The 16,680-nt window shown below is 51.1% G+C and overlaps 2 protein-coding genes across 3 annotated transcripts in view; one reads left to right on the top strand and one right to left on the bottom strand.

The window, feature by feature from the left end:
- Positions 1-13,789, top strand: part of Map3k10 (mitogen-activated protein kinase kinase kinase 10) — a 17,457-nt gene extending 3,668 nt beyond the window's left edge. The window contains exons 2-10 of one of the 2 annotated variants that reach the window (XM_031385850.1): positions 2,087-2,267; positions 5,454-5,602; positions 5,979-6,154; positions 6,934-7,180; positions 8,959-9,075; positions 10,988-11,141; positions 11,215-11,327; positions 11,629-12,309; positions 13,183-13,789. In XM_031385850.1, the coding sequence (XP_031241710.1) occupies positions 2,087-2,267; positions 5,454-5,602; positions 5,979-6,154; positions 6,934-7,180; positions 8,959-9,075; positions 10,988-11,141; positions 11,215-11,327; positions 11,629-12,309; positions 13,183-13,505 (2,141 nt within the window). In that variant the 3' untranslated portion in view covers positions 13,506-13,789. The other variant, XM_031385851.1, reaches the window with a different exon arrangement.
- A 161-nt stretch (positions 13,790-13,950) lies between these two features.
- Positions 13,951-16,188, bottom strand: Ttc9b (tetratricopeptide repeat domain 9B). The gene is made up of 3 exons (XM_031385852.1): positions 15,734-16,188; positions 14,948-15,130; positions 13,951-14,158 (listed from the first exon to the last, which is right to left on the bottom strand). The coding sequence occupies exons 1-3, from the start codon at positions 16,152-16,154 to the stop codon at positions 14,043-14,045; spliced, it is 720 nt and encodes a 239-aa protein (XP_031241712.1). The 5' UTR covers positions 16,155-16,188; the 3' UTR covers positions 13,951-14,042.
- Positions 16,189-16,680: the final 492 nt, after the last annotated feature.

The raw sequence follows: 16,680 nt of genomic DNA, 5'->3' as shown, positions 1-16,680 counted from the left end.
GAGAGAGAGAGAGAGAGAGAGAGAGAGAGAGAGAGAGAGAAAGAAGAGCAGGAAGAAAACCCTACCCCTCACTAATACGTAATTTATATGTAGTAAATAAGAGTAGATGATTGATTGATCCACCAATCTACCTATAGATATAGGGGATTATAGATATAGATAGACAGGGTCTATGGGTAGAGGAAAGATAGGAAGAGAGAGGAAAAAAGGAAGATAAATATCAGTTTTCAGAGAGTTACAGAGACTCTGAGGGAACCCTGGTGAATTAATTATATTTGGTGGTTAAGAAAGGCAACAACTAGGGGCACAAAAACTGAATATAAAGGAATCAACCTTACAAAGAGAGCTAGGGAAAACAGGGCAATTGCGAGGCGGGGACAGTGTGCCTCTGTGGAGAAATAGTAAACCTGGTGGAACGTGGAGACTGATATAGAATCGCAGTGCTTGGGGGCTGCACTGTGGAGATGGCTGCAGATTTGAGGTCAGACTGGACTACAGTGTGAGACAGTCTCTCAACACAGCAAAGCTGAGACCTGGAGACTGGAGAGACAGCTTGGCGGTTAAGAGCACTGGCTACTCTTGCAGAGAACATAGCTAACATGACTTCAGTTCCAGGGGATTCTATACTTGATGTCTCTTCAGGCACCAGGCATGCACATGTTGGACATGTAAACATACAGGCAAATGTATGCATTAGCACACACACACACACATCAAGCTGAGGCTGTAACATAGTCTTAAAGTGCTTTCCTCACATGCATGAGGCCTTGGGTTCAGTACCCATCACTCAGACATGGCACAAACATGCAAAGCATAAACTATCTCAGCATTAAGACATTAGACAAAGATGGCAAAGCTGGTTCAAGTCTTTATACTGTTATCTAGATAGCCATATGCTTTTGATCAAGTAAATTCTCTAAGAATTAGTTTGCTAGGCAATAAAAATTAAGAGTCTATTCTTAGGATTTAACCCCACTGGAGACACTAATCATAGATGTCATCATTGTTAGATGACGCACTGCCTCCATTCAGCTAGAACTATTCTGTATGCTTAGTTGTGTCAGTCAGTCTTGATAACAGTGATGCTGCATAACAAACCTTCCCCAAAACTCAGTGTGTCTGTGCTCTTATAGATAGATGGGGAGCAAAATGGGTTAGCAGGGCTTGGGTAGCGGGAATCTACTCCCAAGGGTCTCCCTTCGGATCATCAAGCTACTTACAGCACATTATCATGGTGGTGGCAGAAGTTCTAGAGGCCAGTATTGTGCCAGAGGCTTCTTGCAGGCTAAGCTTTGAATTGGCCTGTCATGTTCATTTATTTCTTACTCAGGCTCCCAAGTTTTGGGATTATAGGCATATGCTACCATGCCCAACTGTGTCTACCTTTTCCTTTAAAAGGGTGTGTGTGTGTTTTAAATTATGTGTATATGTGAGTCTATATACACATGAGTGCAGGTGCCTGCAGAGGCCAGAAGGTGTTGGATCTTTTGAAGCTGGAGTTCCAGGTGACTGTGTAGGTTCTCTGCAGGAGCAGTGCATGCTCTCAACAACTGAGCTGTTTCTCCAGCCCCAAGAGTTAGTTTAATTATATGCACATGTGTGTGTGCATGAATACGAGTATGTATGAGTGACAGTTTCTGTGGCGTTCAATAGAGAGCATCAGATCCTCTGGAGCTGGAGTTACACGTTGTTGTAAGCTGACTGGTGAGGATGATGAGAATGCAATTCAAGTTGTCTACAAGATCGGTACACACTCTTAATGGCCGAGCTGTCTCTTCATCCTCTCTTTTTCTTGGCCAGTGTTAAGTAGTATGAATCTCCCAGAGTTATCCTCTGCCTGGTTAGTGAAAAGAGCAGCCATGTAACTACCAGACAGAATGAAGCAACAGGGAGGGGCAATATTGACTGTTGAAGAAGGCCATCCCTCAGGCAGCCTGAGCAATAGAAGCAAGGAGTCACTTGATGACCAGGGAAGGAAGGGACTGTGCAGAGTGGGGACCCATAATCTCTTGAAGGGAAAGAGGAAAGCAGAGGCCTGGGACAGCAGCTGTCAGGTCTTGATGACCCACCTTTCTTCCTACCCCAGTCCTAATCCTGGAGGCCATCGAGAACCACAACCTCGCTGACACGGTGCTCAAGATCACAGACTTCGGCCTTGCCCGAGAGTGGCACAAGACGACCAAAATGAGTGCGGCAGGGACCTACGCCTGGATGGCTCCTGAGGTTATCCGCCTCTCCCTCTTCTCCAAAAGCAGCGATGTCTGGAGGTGCTGAGAGGCTGGCGGGTGTCCTCAGGGAGAGGGAGAGGAAGAAGGAGGTGCTGGCGGGAGGGACATCTGTGGGGGACCAGGGACCAAGCAGTTAAGTGTTCCTGAGGCTCAAACAGATCCCAAGTAAAAATTTGTACCTGAATAAAAAATTTCAGAAGGAGATGTTAGCACTAAAGGGCTTCTGAAACACCATCCACTGCGTAGTCATTGAATTGGGAAGTTGAGGACCTGGATGCAGCCATTCATTCTTCCAGCTGCACAGATGTCTAGAGACACAACAGTCAGAAAACAAAGAAAACCCTTTCTGGTAGTATAGATCTGTTATCTCATCTACTCAGGAGGCTGAGACAGGGTGATTGTAAGTTCAAAGCCTGCCTGGGCACCTTAGAGCTTATCTCAGAATCAAAATGTTAGTGGATGTAGCTCAATGATAGAGCATAAGCCTGGAATCCATCCTCTAGTGAAGGGTTGGAGATGTGGCTCAGTGATAGAGCATCTACCTAGAGTCCCCCAGTGAGGGCCTGGGGTGTGGCTCACTGAGAGCATACTCTCATAGCTTGCTGTAGTCCCCTGAGTTCAATCCTTAGTAACACAAAATAAATAAAATCCCTACCATCACAGATAGTAACAAGAAACTAAAAGAAACTTGTAAAATAGGGGGACTGAGAAGATAGTTCAGCCAGTAAAGTGTTTTCCATGAAGGCCATGATAGTCTGAGTTTAACCCACAGCATCCACATAAAAGCTGGGCATGGAGATGTGCTGGTAATCCCAGCAGCATTAAGGAAGCAGAGAGGGATCCCTGCAGCTTGCTGGCAGCAGTCTAACCTAATCCATGAGCCATAGAGCCCAGTGAGAGAACCTGTCTTAAACAAAACCAAGGACCCTGGGTGTGGCCACAAATACCTTTAATCCCAGCACTCAGGAGGCAGACGAAGTAGATCTCTGTGAGGCCAGCCTAGTCTACATAGTGAGTTCCAGTACAACAAAGGGTGCACAGATACTGTCTTAAAAACAAACAAAACCCCACACACTCCAAGTGGGTAGCTCCTGAGAATGACAGCTGAGGTTTACCCCTGGCCTCCATGTGCACAGACATGTATATACACACATACGCAAGCAGGCACACACACAATACAAAACCAACTTTTAAACAATTGCTAGGTATTGTGGTATACACCTTTAATCCTAGCATCAGACTACAGAGGCAGGTGGATGGATCTCTGTAAGTTTAGACCAGCCTGGTCTGCATAGCCTGTTTGAGGACAGTCGGGGATAGTGAGCCTTGGTGTGTGTTTGTTTGTTTGTTTGTTTGTTTGTTTGTTTGTTTGAAAAAGAAAATTGTGAAGTAATTGTAAAGATCAGGAAAGTGTTTGTGAAAATAAATGTAGGTGGGGTGGAAAGGGGAGCACTTCCAAGTCCCAGAACCACTGTGGTAAGATGAGTTCTAGGTACAAGGAGCCTGCTGATCAACTGGGGCACAACAAAGGAGATACTGAGGTGAGCAGTTTGCAGGAAGTTCAAATGCAGCAGAGCAAGAAGGAGCTGGAGAGGGAGTGCTGCACAGAGCTGATGCCTGTGGCTGAGGGTCACACTGGGTGTTACTCTTAGGTGCAGGGTGCCAATCACACCCTGATGTGCCCACTGACTGTCAGTCACCAGCCAGGTTGCAAGTTGTTCAAGTCACAGAGTAAATTAATGTGTTTGAGGCAGAACTAAGTCAGACCAGAGTTCCCACTGGCTCCCTAGCATAGCCACTGTTTGGTGAAGGTCAATTACCTTTGTCTAAAGTGATCATCTGTGTTGCTGAACCTTTTGGAGAGCCCAGGTGATATAGTGACCCCAACCTCATGGGCTCCTTCTTGGGTGTGTTCCCAGATAAGGTCAGGACACCACGTGCCATGTCTCCCAGCTACCAGTGGCACTCCTCAGTCAGTGTAACAATCAAACCGCCCCTGTAGGTTTCCGGGGATGTGGGAGTGGAGGGCATCATGCTACCTCCTTTTGAAAATCAGTTATCTTCATGATCCAGAACGGCTGCTTGAGCTCCAGGCTTCATGCCCACATTCCAACCAGAAAGAAGGAGGGGAAAGGGGGTGTACCTTGCCATTTAGGATGGCAAGATGTCATGCCAGTTCCTCCTTCTACCTTGAGGCTTTGTTGTAAGGATAACTAAGACTGCCTAGCGGTGTCTGGTCCAGAGTGAGTACTTACACATGGGAGTAGTCCTAACTAGTGTGGACAGGTAAGTACTGTGGGGGTACAAATAAGGGATGGAGGAGGGCTTCTAGCAGAGGGGAACCCTCAGTTGAGACTTGAAGGACAAAGTTATCGAACACAAAGAAAGAATGCTCTTGACAAAAAGAGACAGGGTATATAAAGGAAGAGGCTGGGAGTTTAGAAGCAACACTGCAAGGCTCATTGAAGGAATGCTGAGGAGGATGTGCCCTACCAGGCATGTACTCAGGCGGAGAGCAGAGGCTAGTGAGTTCCAGGTGGCTACGGTGACACCATGTTGCGTTGGAGGAGAGGAGGGTGCTGCTGTTGTTGCTGTTGCAAGTGGTGCTATAGCTCAGTGTCTGAGTGCTTGTCTAGTGTGTATGTATGAGGTCCTAGATTCAATATTCAGCATGTTTTAAGATCTGATTTTAGTGCCTACAAGATGGCTCAGTGGGTAAAGGGCTTTGCTGCCAAGGTTGACGACCTAACTTAGTTCCCTGAGACCCACATGGTGGGAGAGAACCCAGTCCTGTGACCTCCATGTGTGAGCCTTCCCCTCGCTCCCACAATAAAGCAGTTTTGAAAAAGACAAAGAAGTGATGAGTTCATTGAAAAGATGGCTCTGGGTGTGGTGATGTTCCCTGTCAACTTCAGCACTCAGGAGGCAGAGGCAGGTGGGTCTCTGGGAATTTGAGGCCAAGCTGTTTGATGTAGTAAGTTCCAGGACAGCCAGTAGGCATTTCACAGTAGGCATTGGGGTTCCACTTTGATTTTGATTAGGAGTCAGAAAAGTAGAAGATGTCAGGAGACAACCCTGTCCACCTTTTGAAGAACAAGCCTGTGGAGGTCAAATCAGGCTCCTGTGTCCTCACCAGCTAGGCTGGAAGTAGGAGCAAGGGAGGGCTGGAGTATAGGTGAAGACTGGGGTGGACTGTGGCATCACCCTCCCTCTCCCCGCCTGCAGCTTCGGGGTTCTTCTTTGGGAGCTGCTGACCGGGGAGGTCCCCTACCGAGAAATCGACGCCTTGGCCGTGGCTTACGGTGTGGCTATGAACAAGCTGACGCTACCCATCCCCTCCACGTGCCCCGAGCCCTTTGCCCGCCTCCTGGAGGGTGAGCCAGGGCCCTGTGGAGAGGGTAGGCTCAGCTTTGGGGACAGGGTCCCTTGGACCACACCTCTCCTCTTTATACATCCTTGAGTTCCAATGGGCCCAGGAATGGGGGAGAAGGCTCTGGAGCCCAAGCAGCCAATGGGCATCATCCCCATCACTGCCTCCATGGTTCCCAGACCCATGTTCTGGCCAGAGCCAGAGCTCCTGAGGGCATCTGATACTGGGGTTCCTGTCTGAACCTGGATCCCTCTGAGCAGGTCCTGGGGTTCCTCACCATTGTTTCCCTTGTCATGTTGACAGGAACTTAGCTATGTCTCGCCTTGCCCTGTGCATGAATGCTGACCCTTGCCCCATTCTCCCTCCCCTTCCCATCCCAGAATGCTGGGACCCAGACCCTCATGGGCGACCAGATTTTGGCAGCATCCTGAAACAGCTGGAGGTCATCGAGCAGTCAGCCCTGTTCCAGATGCCACTGGAGTCCTTCCACTCACTACAGGAAGACTGGAAGCTGGAGATTCAGCATATGTTCGATGACCTTCGGACCAAGGAGAAGGTGAAGGCAGGAGACAAGGATGGGGTGGAGATCCCAGCTCTGATACCTTGGGCAGTTCAGAATCCCTTTCCCTGAACCCTTCCCATCCTCCTTGGGTCCATGCAGGGTGTTTTTTGCATGTTAAGACAGTTCTTTGTTGGCAAACTGATAAGAAAAAGCCCCCCTGTACTGAAGTACTTCATAGGTGATACTGCATGTTATAAGTATGATAGCATAAATTAAGAGAGGGTAAAAAAGAGAAGGAACAGACTTGCAAGGTGTAGGCGACTGCCAAAGCACAATACTGGCTAACAAGGGTGCAGTTCTCTGCCTCAGGGCCTGTCTGAAGTTTTCCACTACTCTTTGCTCTTGTGTATGCTCATTTACCTAAGGACAGTTTACTTAACAAATTGAAGAGCTGAGAGCTGAATCAAGACTAGGGGTATAGCATGGGCATAGAACGCTTACCTAGCAGACTCAAAACCTTGGATTGCATCATAGCACAGCATAAACCAGGCATGGTGGTGCGTGTTGCCCTCCACTGTGTAGTGAGTTGGAGGCCAGCCTAAGTTTCATGAGACCCTGTCTTTAAAAAAGCAATAAAGGAAAGAGAAAAAAAAAAGCACCCTTTTGGCGCTAATTCAGTCCCTGCCATGGCATTCATCTTAGCTAGTAAAGTCCAAATCTGGAGGGATGTGAACCCAGAGCCTGATGCCCACAAGACTTACCTGTCCTGGGACCATGGGCTGGCCCCAGCAGCTAAGCACTATCTCTGGGCCCACCTGCCTCCCTCCCACCAGGAATTGCGCAGCAGGGAAGAGGAGCTCTTGCGGGCTGCGCAGGAGCAGCGTTTTCAGGAAGAACAACTGAGGCGACGGGAGCAGGAGCTGGCTGAGCGAGAGATGGACATTGTAGAACGAGAGCTTCACCTGCTCATGAGCCAACTGAGCCAGGAGAAGCCCAGGGTCCGAAAACGCAAGGGCAACTTCAAGCGCAGCCGTTTGCTCAAGCTACGGGAAGGAAGCAGCCACATCAGCCTGCCCTCTGGTACCTACCGATCCCTGAGCTCCCCTAGAAACTTTTGGGGGGCAGGTTTGTCTCCATAGAGGGTTGCTTGATTCATTTGGATAATTATCGTGCCTGCTTGGCAAGGTGGTTTTCCCATCGGGCTACACCCTCAGCACCTTAAAATTTTTTTCCTGTTGCAAATGTGTCCATCACATAGAGAAGATGACCCATAAAGCCAGGAATGGTAGCTCATATTTGTCATCCCAGCATCCATCCTGAGACTGAGTGGCAGGAGGACCACCACAAGCTCAAGGCCAGCCTGGGCCACCCTGGATACTGGCTGAGGCTGTTTCAGAAACAAAACAAAAGACTGGTTCCCTACCTCACACAGAAACCACAGAGCCAGGCTGGCTATATTACCAGCCAGTGGAGCTAGAGGCACGTGCATAATGTTAAGTATTCTGGCAGCCACATTGAAAAAGTGAAAAGAAGCCAGGCCCGGTGGCACATACCTATAATCCTGTCACTCGGGAAGTGGGAGCAGGAGGAGGATTGGGGCTTCAAGGCTATCTTCCTTGTATAACAAATTAAGGATCAGACTATATATGACCCTATCTCAAATCACAACACAAAAGAAACTGTGAGACAATAGGTATGTTTTATCCAGCCCAGTATATCTATGTAAGCAATAGCCAGTCAGTGGTGGCACACACCTTTAATCCCAGCATTTAGGAGGCAGAGACAGACAGATTTTTGAGTTCGAGGCCAGCCTGGTCTACAGAGTAAGTTCCAGGACAGCCAGGGCTACACAGAGAAATCCTGAACCCTTCCTTGAAAAACCAAAAAAAAAAAAAAAAAAAAAAAAAAAAAAAAAAAAAAAAAAAAAAAAAAAAAGTATGTAAGCAATACCAAAAAACAAAATAAAACCAAACCACTAAGATATGTTATGTTCTTGTTTTCACACTGAATCATTGCGATCCAGTGCAATTTATATTTATAGCACATCTTGATCTAGGTGTTAAGTTTCCATATCAGGCATGATGGTGCCTGCCTATATTACCAGCACTGGAGAGGCAGAGGCAGATGGTTGATTTCAGGACAGCCTAGGATACAGAACTCAGGGCCAGTCTGAGCTATATAGTGAAACCTTATCCAGAAATAACACAGGTAACAGGACTGTGGCTCTGAGACGGGTCAGGGGCATGGCTTGCTGGTAAAGCACTTGCCTGACAATCCTAACAGGTGCAGAGCACTGGGTTACACTCCTCAGCATGCCCCCCTCCCCCAAATTGATCTGGCATGTATGTCAATGGTTGGGTACTTGCCTAGCATGCAAAGGCTTGGCCTCTGGCACTGTAAATACTCATGTCTTTTTAAATTTAATAAGGTTTTATAAAAGTTGAAGTAGATGGAAGCAGACTCACCTGCCTAGTTTGTGTCCAGTGTCCTCAGTGCTTCCTACAGCCAAATGTAGTACCTTCCTTAGACTTTGTCAGGAATAAATAGTAAACTCCACTCCCGCCGCCATTGCCCCAAGTCCTCCATGGTCACATAAAACATAACTGCTGTAATGGCGGCGTCTTGAGCCTGGATTCTTGGTCAAGCACAGTTTGGGCCACTCTGTTTATTCATTGAGGAAGAGCCTAAGACTCTCATTTCCTAGAGGATTCTGGCAGCCCTGGGTGCTAATGGGGTGGGGAACACCTTGAGATCCAGTGCATGAAGCAGTGACTTCTACTGCCATCCCCGTTTCTACAGAGGCCTTTCTCTATGCTTACCACCATGCAGTACTTAGGAATGCCTCTTTCTTCTTTCAGGATTTGAACATAAGATCACCGTCCAGGCCTCCCCCACCCTGGACAAGAGGAAAGGATCCGATGGGGCCAGCCCTCCTGCCAGCCCCAGCATCATTCCCCGATTGAGGGCCATTCGATGTGAGTATGCACAAGGCCCTCACAGTCAGTCCGCAAACCTCAGCACAGTGCTGGCATTCTTGGTTCTCACTGGGGCAACAGGTAACAAAAATACATCATCAACAGTGTCATTTCCAGGAAGGGAATAGAAGAGGAGACGCTGGTGCTGGGGTATGTATAGCTCTGTAGTAGAGCCTGTAATTGTATTCTGTCCCCAGCACCAAAAATTGAGAAGCGGGGAGTATTAGGGTTCTCCAGAGAGATTATATCAGTAGAATATATGGCCATGCTTTAAGACAGTTTGGTCACGGAGTTCAGACCCTGAAGTGTATGGTCCATCCTGCAAGCTGGAGGCACAGAAAAATTGCTGTTTTACTTCACACCTAAGCCCAACTTAAGAGGACTTGAAGAAGGTGGTTCCAAAAGCAGGAGCCCCTCTGCCTCTTTGTTCTGTTTGAGCCTGGAGTAGACTGAGCAATGCCACCCTCATGGGAGAGACAGTGGATCCTTTATTCTGTCCATTCAAATGCACGTCTTTCCCATGGAGACACAATCTGACTCATTTTTTAAAAAAACTTTATTATTTAACAAAAATGTTTTTATTATTTATTTTCATTTCTTGGGTATGAGTGGTTTGTCTGCTTTTATGACCATATACATGATATGTATATAGTGCCTACAGAAGCCAGAAGAGGGAGTCAGATTCTCCCAGAACTGGAGTTACAGATGGCTTTAAGCTGCCATGTGGGTGCTGACAACCAAACCTGGGTCATCTTTGAGAGCAGCCAGTATTCTTACTCAACCCCTGAGCCGTTTCTCCAGCGCTGATTTTTTAAAAGTGTTTGGCAGTGCGCCAAGCCTCATGGCATTGTATGTGTAAAGCATGTGCTCTATAACTGAGCTTTGCCTCTTTCTACCCTTACTGCAGTTTTGAGTGAGTGAGGTATAGGTATGCCTGTGTCTAATTATGTATAGGGATTAGATGGGAAATAGGTGATTTAAGACTTGAGTAAAGAGGTTCGTGCTGGATCAGCCCTTCTGTTCTTCATGTATCCAGATACTTGGGGCAACACTTGAAAGGGAGCCATCTAAATTTGGTTGTTACCAGGGGTGGAGAAGTGTATACTATTTAAAGATGGGAAGTACACGGAGCTTGGCACTGGTGCATTCTTTGGAGGTGTATGCGTAGTCCATGCAGGTGAGGGAGCAGGCAGAGCGCAGTCCACAGGAAGTCCCAAACTAACCCTTTCCTCTACATGCCTGTCTCATGTTCTCATGTAGCCCAGGCTGGTCTGCAACCATGTAGTTAAGGATGACCTTGAATTCATGAACTCCTGATCCTTCTCCCTCTATCTCCCTGGTTCAGAATTAGAAGCATGTGCCACAACAACCCAGCTTATGCAGTACTTGGGAAAACCCAGGAATTCTGTTTAAGAGGCAAACACTCTACAAACTAACTTCCCCTTCAGCCTTTTGTTTTCATTTTAAGACAGTCTCACTTTGTCTCCCAGGTTAGACTATAACTCATTATTTTTATTGCATTTGTATGTGTATGCATGTGGGTGGGTGCACCTGTAGTGGATGCACACGAATGTCAGAGGACAACTTGATGGGAGCTGCATCTGTCTATACAATGATAGCAGCTATTAGAGCCAGGGTGCATTCAGGAGCATGGAGGACCAGAAACATAGTCTCCAGAACTCAGGGCTGTGCCAACCAGAATGAAGCTGAAGCTTAGGTGGGGGAGCGAGGATACAAGGCCAGGGGCTGGATGGGAAAAGCTTAAGGGGCAGGTTGACTTAGGCCATGCCCTGATAGCAGTGGTGTCTTAGGGAAGGATTTGGCAGGAGTAGCTATCAGAATAGTTCCTTGCGCTCTATGAGAGCCCAAGAAGGGTCCTCTCATGACAGACTTATCACTTCTTTCCACGCAGTAACTCCCATGGACTGTGGTGGCAGTAGTGGCAGTGGAACATGGAGCCGCAGTGGACCACCAAAGAAAGAAGAACTGGTTGGGGGCAAGAAGAAAGGCAGGACATGGGGCCCCAGTTCCACTTTGCAAAAGGAACGAGCTGGAGGAGAGGAGAGGTACAGTGTATAGCTGCCTGCCGCCCTGTACCTGCCAACCCTTGCCCTGACCCTGTCTCCCTGTCCCCTGTAGGCTCAAGGCCCTGGGGGAAGGAAGCAAGCAGTGGTCCTCCAGCGCCCCCAACCTGGGCAAATCCCCGAAGCACACCCCCATGGCCCCAGGCTTCGCCAGCCTCAATGAGATGGGTAAGAGAGTGAGGGTGCTCTGGGGAGTGGTGGGGACAGGAGAAATCCTGGCTGAGGGAACATCACCCAGACCTAGGCGAGACATGCCCAGAAGAGATAGCAGCTACTGGCCTGGGGACTGGCACTCATTTTCAGAAGCAAGGCTTTAGAGAGAGAGATTTGAGGATGACAGTGGCACCTAGAGAGTGGATGGAGAGTTTTGTTATTATTTGGAGGTCATTGGAAGAAGTCCTTGCCACCAGTTCTAGTGGAAGGTGAGGAAAGGCAGGGTCAGCTGAGTGATGGACCTCTCCCATTGCAGAAGAATTTGCAGAGGCAGATGAAGGCAACAACGTGCCCCCTTCCTCCTACTCCATCCCGTCCTACCTCAAGGTGCCTCTGCCCTCCGAGCCTTCTCCTTGTGTTCAGGCGCCTTGGGAGCCACCTGCTTCGACCCCTTCCCGGCCAGGACACGGAGCTCGTAGGCGCTGCGACCTGGCGCTGCTAAGCTGTGCCACGCTGCTGAGTGCGGTGGGCCTGGGTGCCGACGTGGCTGAGGCACGGGCCGGGGACGGTGAGGAGCAGAGGCGCTGGCTGGACGGTCTCTTCTTCCCGCGCCCCGGCCGCTTCCCTCGGGGTCTCAGCCCAACCGGGCGCCCCGGAGGTCGCCGCGAAGACACAGTCCCAGGTTTGGGCCTAGCACCCTCGGCCACCCTGGTGTCATTATCCTCTGTATCCGATTGTAACTCTACACGCTCATTGCTGCGCTCTGACAGTGACGAGGCTGCCCCTGCCGCACCCTCCCCGCCGCCCTCTCCGCTCGCGCCCTCACCCAGCACCAATCCTCTTGTGGATGTGGAGTTGGAGAGCTTCAAGAAGGACCCCCGGCAGTCCCTCACGCCCACCCACGTCACTGCCGCCCACGCTGTGAACCGTGGACACAGGCGGACACCATCGGATGGGGCTCTGAGACAGCGGGAGCCTCCGGAGCTCACCAACCACGGTGAGTGGGGCCTGTACAAACCATCTTTCACTGGCTTCTGACCCGTGTCTTCTTCCCAGCATCCCCTGCAGTCATTGCCAGGACGATTGTGGGGCTTAGGGATGCCTGAGACAGGATAAATTGGGAGGTGACAATATAATGTCTGCAGGGACAGGGTAGGTGACTTGATGGCAAGTGGAAGCATTGGTAGCCATCAGCACTGTCTTCTCTCTGCTTATTAGCCAGCAATCCGGTCAGGACAGCATGGTCAGGAGTGACTTGTGCCCTTCAGGCCCCGGGTTCTGGTCTACAGCTACCACGGTCAGCCCCAGCCAGGTGCTGTTCCCATCACTTCAGAGATGCAGGCATGAGCTGGGAGTCGGGCACACACGTGGGAACCCAGTACTCAAGATTAGGAGTTTATGGTCATCCTGGGCCACATTCAGAGTTTGAGACCAGCCTTGGCTACATGAGACCGGGTCCCTAAGATGGAAAGATGAGCTGGGGTGCAGCTCCTTTGGTAGAATAATTGTCTATCTAACATGTTGGGTGTGATCCCCAACACTACATACAACTGGATGTTTCCACAATCCTACAACCCCATATTCTGAGTTCATGGTCATCCTCTGCTACACAGAGTTCCAGGCCAGCCTGTCACAGAAAATTTAAAAAGATCATCTTCCAGAAGAACAAGCCATTGGAAGCTGTGAGAACTTGTTCAAGGTCCAAGCACAGGGCTGCTAATGGCTATGGCCTCACTCAAAAAAAAGGGGGCAGCACGATCTGAGAATTTTCCAAGAGAAGCTAGTAACCACTTACCAAGGATGGGTGCTGGCGCAGAAATGGCATCCTTTACCCCAACCCCTCATCTCGCATGTGATCCTCTTTCCCTAGGTCCTCGAGACCCCCTGGACTTCCCTCGACTGCCCGACCCCCAGGCCCTATTCCCCACCCGACGCCGGCCCCTGGAGTTCCCTGGCCGCCCCACCACCCTCACCTTTGCCCCAAGACCCCGGCCAGCTGCCAGCCGCCCCCGTCTGGACCCCTGGAAACTGGTCTCCTTTGGCCGGACATTCAGCATCTCGCCTCCAAGCAGGCCAGACACTCCAGAGAGCCCTGGGCCCCCCAGCGTGCAACCCACGCTGCTGGACATGGACATGGAGGGCCAGAGCCAGGACAATACGGTGCCCCTATGTGGGGCCTATGGCTCTCACTGAGACCTGCCCACCACCACCCGCCTGGGCAGCCATGAATGTAGCGCCCCAGGCCCCGCCACAGCCCACCATTTGCCAAGGTGGGGGAGGTCCTGGGCAGGATACTCACTCTATTTATTGGGGAAGGGGGAGGGGAGGACACTTAATTTATTCCTTTGTACCCCGGGTTGTGGAGCTCTGAGCCCAACCTGCTGTGGGAGAGGGTGGGCAGGGATACTCAGGGACAGGACATTGTGGGGGATTTGGCACAAAAGGCAGCATTAAAGGTAACTCCTGCCCCCTACCAAGCTTGGCTGTGTGTGCTTCCCAGTCTGGACTTATGCTGGTTTACCCCACAATGGGACACCCTTAAACCCTACATGTCCTCCCTGGGCCCCTGGATTTCTGAGGAAGTGACACCTAGGTATGGATCTGCTCCTCCATCCCCACAATAAGACACAAACGAGACACCAGTGGCAGGTGCTTTACCAGTAAACACATGAGTCAAGGGAAGTTGCCCGGTGAGGTTGGAGGGAATAAGGTAGAAGCTGCCCCTTGGCCTCAGCCCACGACATTCCGAGCCGGGCTTCCAGTGCCACTATCACTGTCTTCTCTCTGGAGGCTGCAACGGTTCATCTTCAGCTGAGTCAGCTGGATGTATCGGAGAACATTGGTGTCTGCAGGGGAGGGACGGGAACATTATCTGGGTGTCCTGAGACAGCAGCTGATATGTCCTCAGGACAGACAGTGACTCCACTCCCAGCACCTCAGCTGTACCAGCCACCCAGAGACATTTCACACCTCCTACCTCACACGTGCAGCAACAGCAGCAGCATTCTGTCGGGAGAGGCTCCTCTCACACCTCCACTCATCCCCAAGTGACAACTGTTCTCACCAAACCACTTCACCAGGAAAGCTAATCTTGTCTCTTTGCTCCCACAGCCCTGAATCTAGCACCTGCTGTGTTCCCTCCCCATGGGCTTGTGTCATGTCTACACACTCATGGACACACGAGTACCCTGACTGCTCTCCCTAAAGGCAGAGAACAAGCGTTATATGAGCAGATGAGTGGAGGGCAAAAGGTGACGGAGGAGCTGAATGTGACCGGGAGGGAGTGAAGGAATATGGGTGTGGGGAAGAAGTAATCAAGGCCAACGTCGGTGAGTGGATAGGGACACGGGTGGGTCAGTGCATTAGGGATGTAGCCTAGTTGGTAGAATGTCTGCCTTGCATGCATGAGGCCCTAGGTTCAGTCCCCAAATGAAGAGTGTTGGTTGGGGAAATGTCAGAGGAACCTTTGGGGAAGGATGGATGATGGATGGGTGTATGAGGAGTCTTAGGTAGCTAGAGAGAGCTAGTCTAGAGCTAGTAACAGCACTTCCCGGGGATAGCTTGGCTTTGCCCTGGTCCTCCTGCTTTGGTTTCCTCTGCTCTAACCCCCTGTCCAGCCCAGCCCTGCCACTCACCTGTGGGCTCTCGGCTGCGGGCCTCCTGTAGGTATCGCAGCGCACGTGCATAATCACCCAAGTGATAGAAGGCAATGCCGGCACGATAGGTGGCCTTGAAGTTGCCCTGCTGTTTCTCCAGCACCTTGAGACAGTATTCACGCACACGCTCATAGTTCACCAGCTCCGACTGCAGGAGGCAAGCTGTGGGGTGCAGAGACCCTGTACTCTCAGACACAGCCTGCATCCCCTAGGATTCACATGACCTCGAATAACCTGGCCTCTTCCCCTGGGCCTAAGGGACTGCTCTGGCCACCAGAGGACACTAATCGGCTAGCCCTTTAGTGTAAGAGCTATCTGCGCCGCCGCTAGAGGGCGCAAGACAGACAATTTCTGAAGCAATTAGCTGGAGGTTTCCCAAGTAATTACAGAGTGAGGGTCCAAGAATGAAATAGCCAGTGCAGGGTAAGCCTTTTTAACCTTGGCTCTTGCGTGGCAGACCTGGGGGCGGGGGGCCGGGGAGAATGAGTCAAGGAAGTGGAGCTTAGACGACCAAGTCCAAAGCCCGGTTCGTTATCCGAGCCCCTGCTTTACTTCATCCAAGAAGCCCTGTTCATCTACTTCCAACTCTTGTCCTCATCAAGTTCTGTAGTCTTCCCCGTCAGACCACAACCCTGACTCCTTCAGTTTCCAGCCACCACCCACAGGCCCCTATAGCCTCCTGATTGCCCCTCACCATACACCGGTCCCACTCCTGTCCTCTGCGCTTCCCCCCACCCCCACCCCCCCGCCCCGACGGCCCCGTACCAGTGAGGGAGTCGTAACATTCAACCTCTGTGTTCTCCACCAGGCGCCGCTGCTCCTCACTAAGACGGGCGGGCCCCGGACTGGTGGTGGGTCCCGGGGAGGGGGCGGGCAGACCGCCAGGGCGGGCCCCTTGAGCCGCCTTCAACTGCAGCAGTGCTCGGTGGTATTTGCCAATGGCTTCTCGGAACTTCTTCTCTCGGTAGCAGCGCTGACCCTCCGCCTTGAACGCCACGGCAGCCCGCAGGCTGCTGTCGAGCGCCGCGGCCAGGCCCCCAGACGGCTCTGGAGCAGGACCCGACCGAGCAGAGCCATGGCGAGGCGCTGAGCCGGGGCCCGGCGGGGAAAGGGCGGGAGGCGGGCGCGGTGGAGGCTCCGGGGCAGCGCTAAGCATCAGCACCGGGGACAGCGCGCCGCGCTGCATTGTGGGAAACTCCTGCGGCCGCCGCTGCAGCTACCGCATCGCCCCCCGCGGGGCCGGTCCCCACCCTTTCTCCGCCCCCACATCTCTGGCTGCCGTCTCCGGCTGCCCCCTATGGGTCTAGAAAAACCCCTCCAAACTCGCCCGCGCTCACCCTCAAATCAGCCTGGGTCTAGTTGTTCTGGCACCTCTCCCTTGTCCCCACAGTCCTTACCCTCCCACCCGCCTGCATGCTCTCCCGGAGATTTCTAGAAGAAAAAGGCTGAGCAGGCAGACAATCAGTTTTGTGGAAAGCTGGTTTTCAGCCCACTAGTCATTTGGCATGTTGGATAAGAACACAGGGCAGGGAGTCAAGCTGCCCGGATTCAGACACTGGTTTCTCACTACTCTATGATTTGGACAATCCTCTAAAATTACCTGTAGTACTGTAGTGCGGGACAATAGTACACACGTTGGAATAGATTCTTTATGTAACAAACAAATAGCCATTGCTCAGTTTCTGTTGGGGGGGGGGGGGAGAAAGAAGTGA

Source organism: Mastomys coucha, unplaced genomic scaffold, assembly GCF_008632895.1.
Source record: "Mastomys coucha isolate ucsf_1 unplaced genomic scaffold, UCSF_Mcou_1 pScaffold21, whole genome shotgun sequence".
In the NCBI taxonomy this organism is placed as follows: domain Eukaryota; kingdom Metazoa; phylum Chordata; class Mammalia; order Rodentia; family Muridae; genus Mastomys; species Mastomys coucha.
This window is presented reverse-complemented; position numbering and strand designations above follow the sequence as displayed.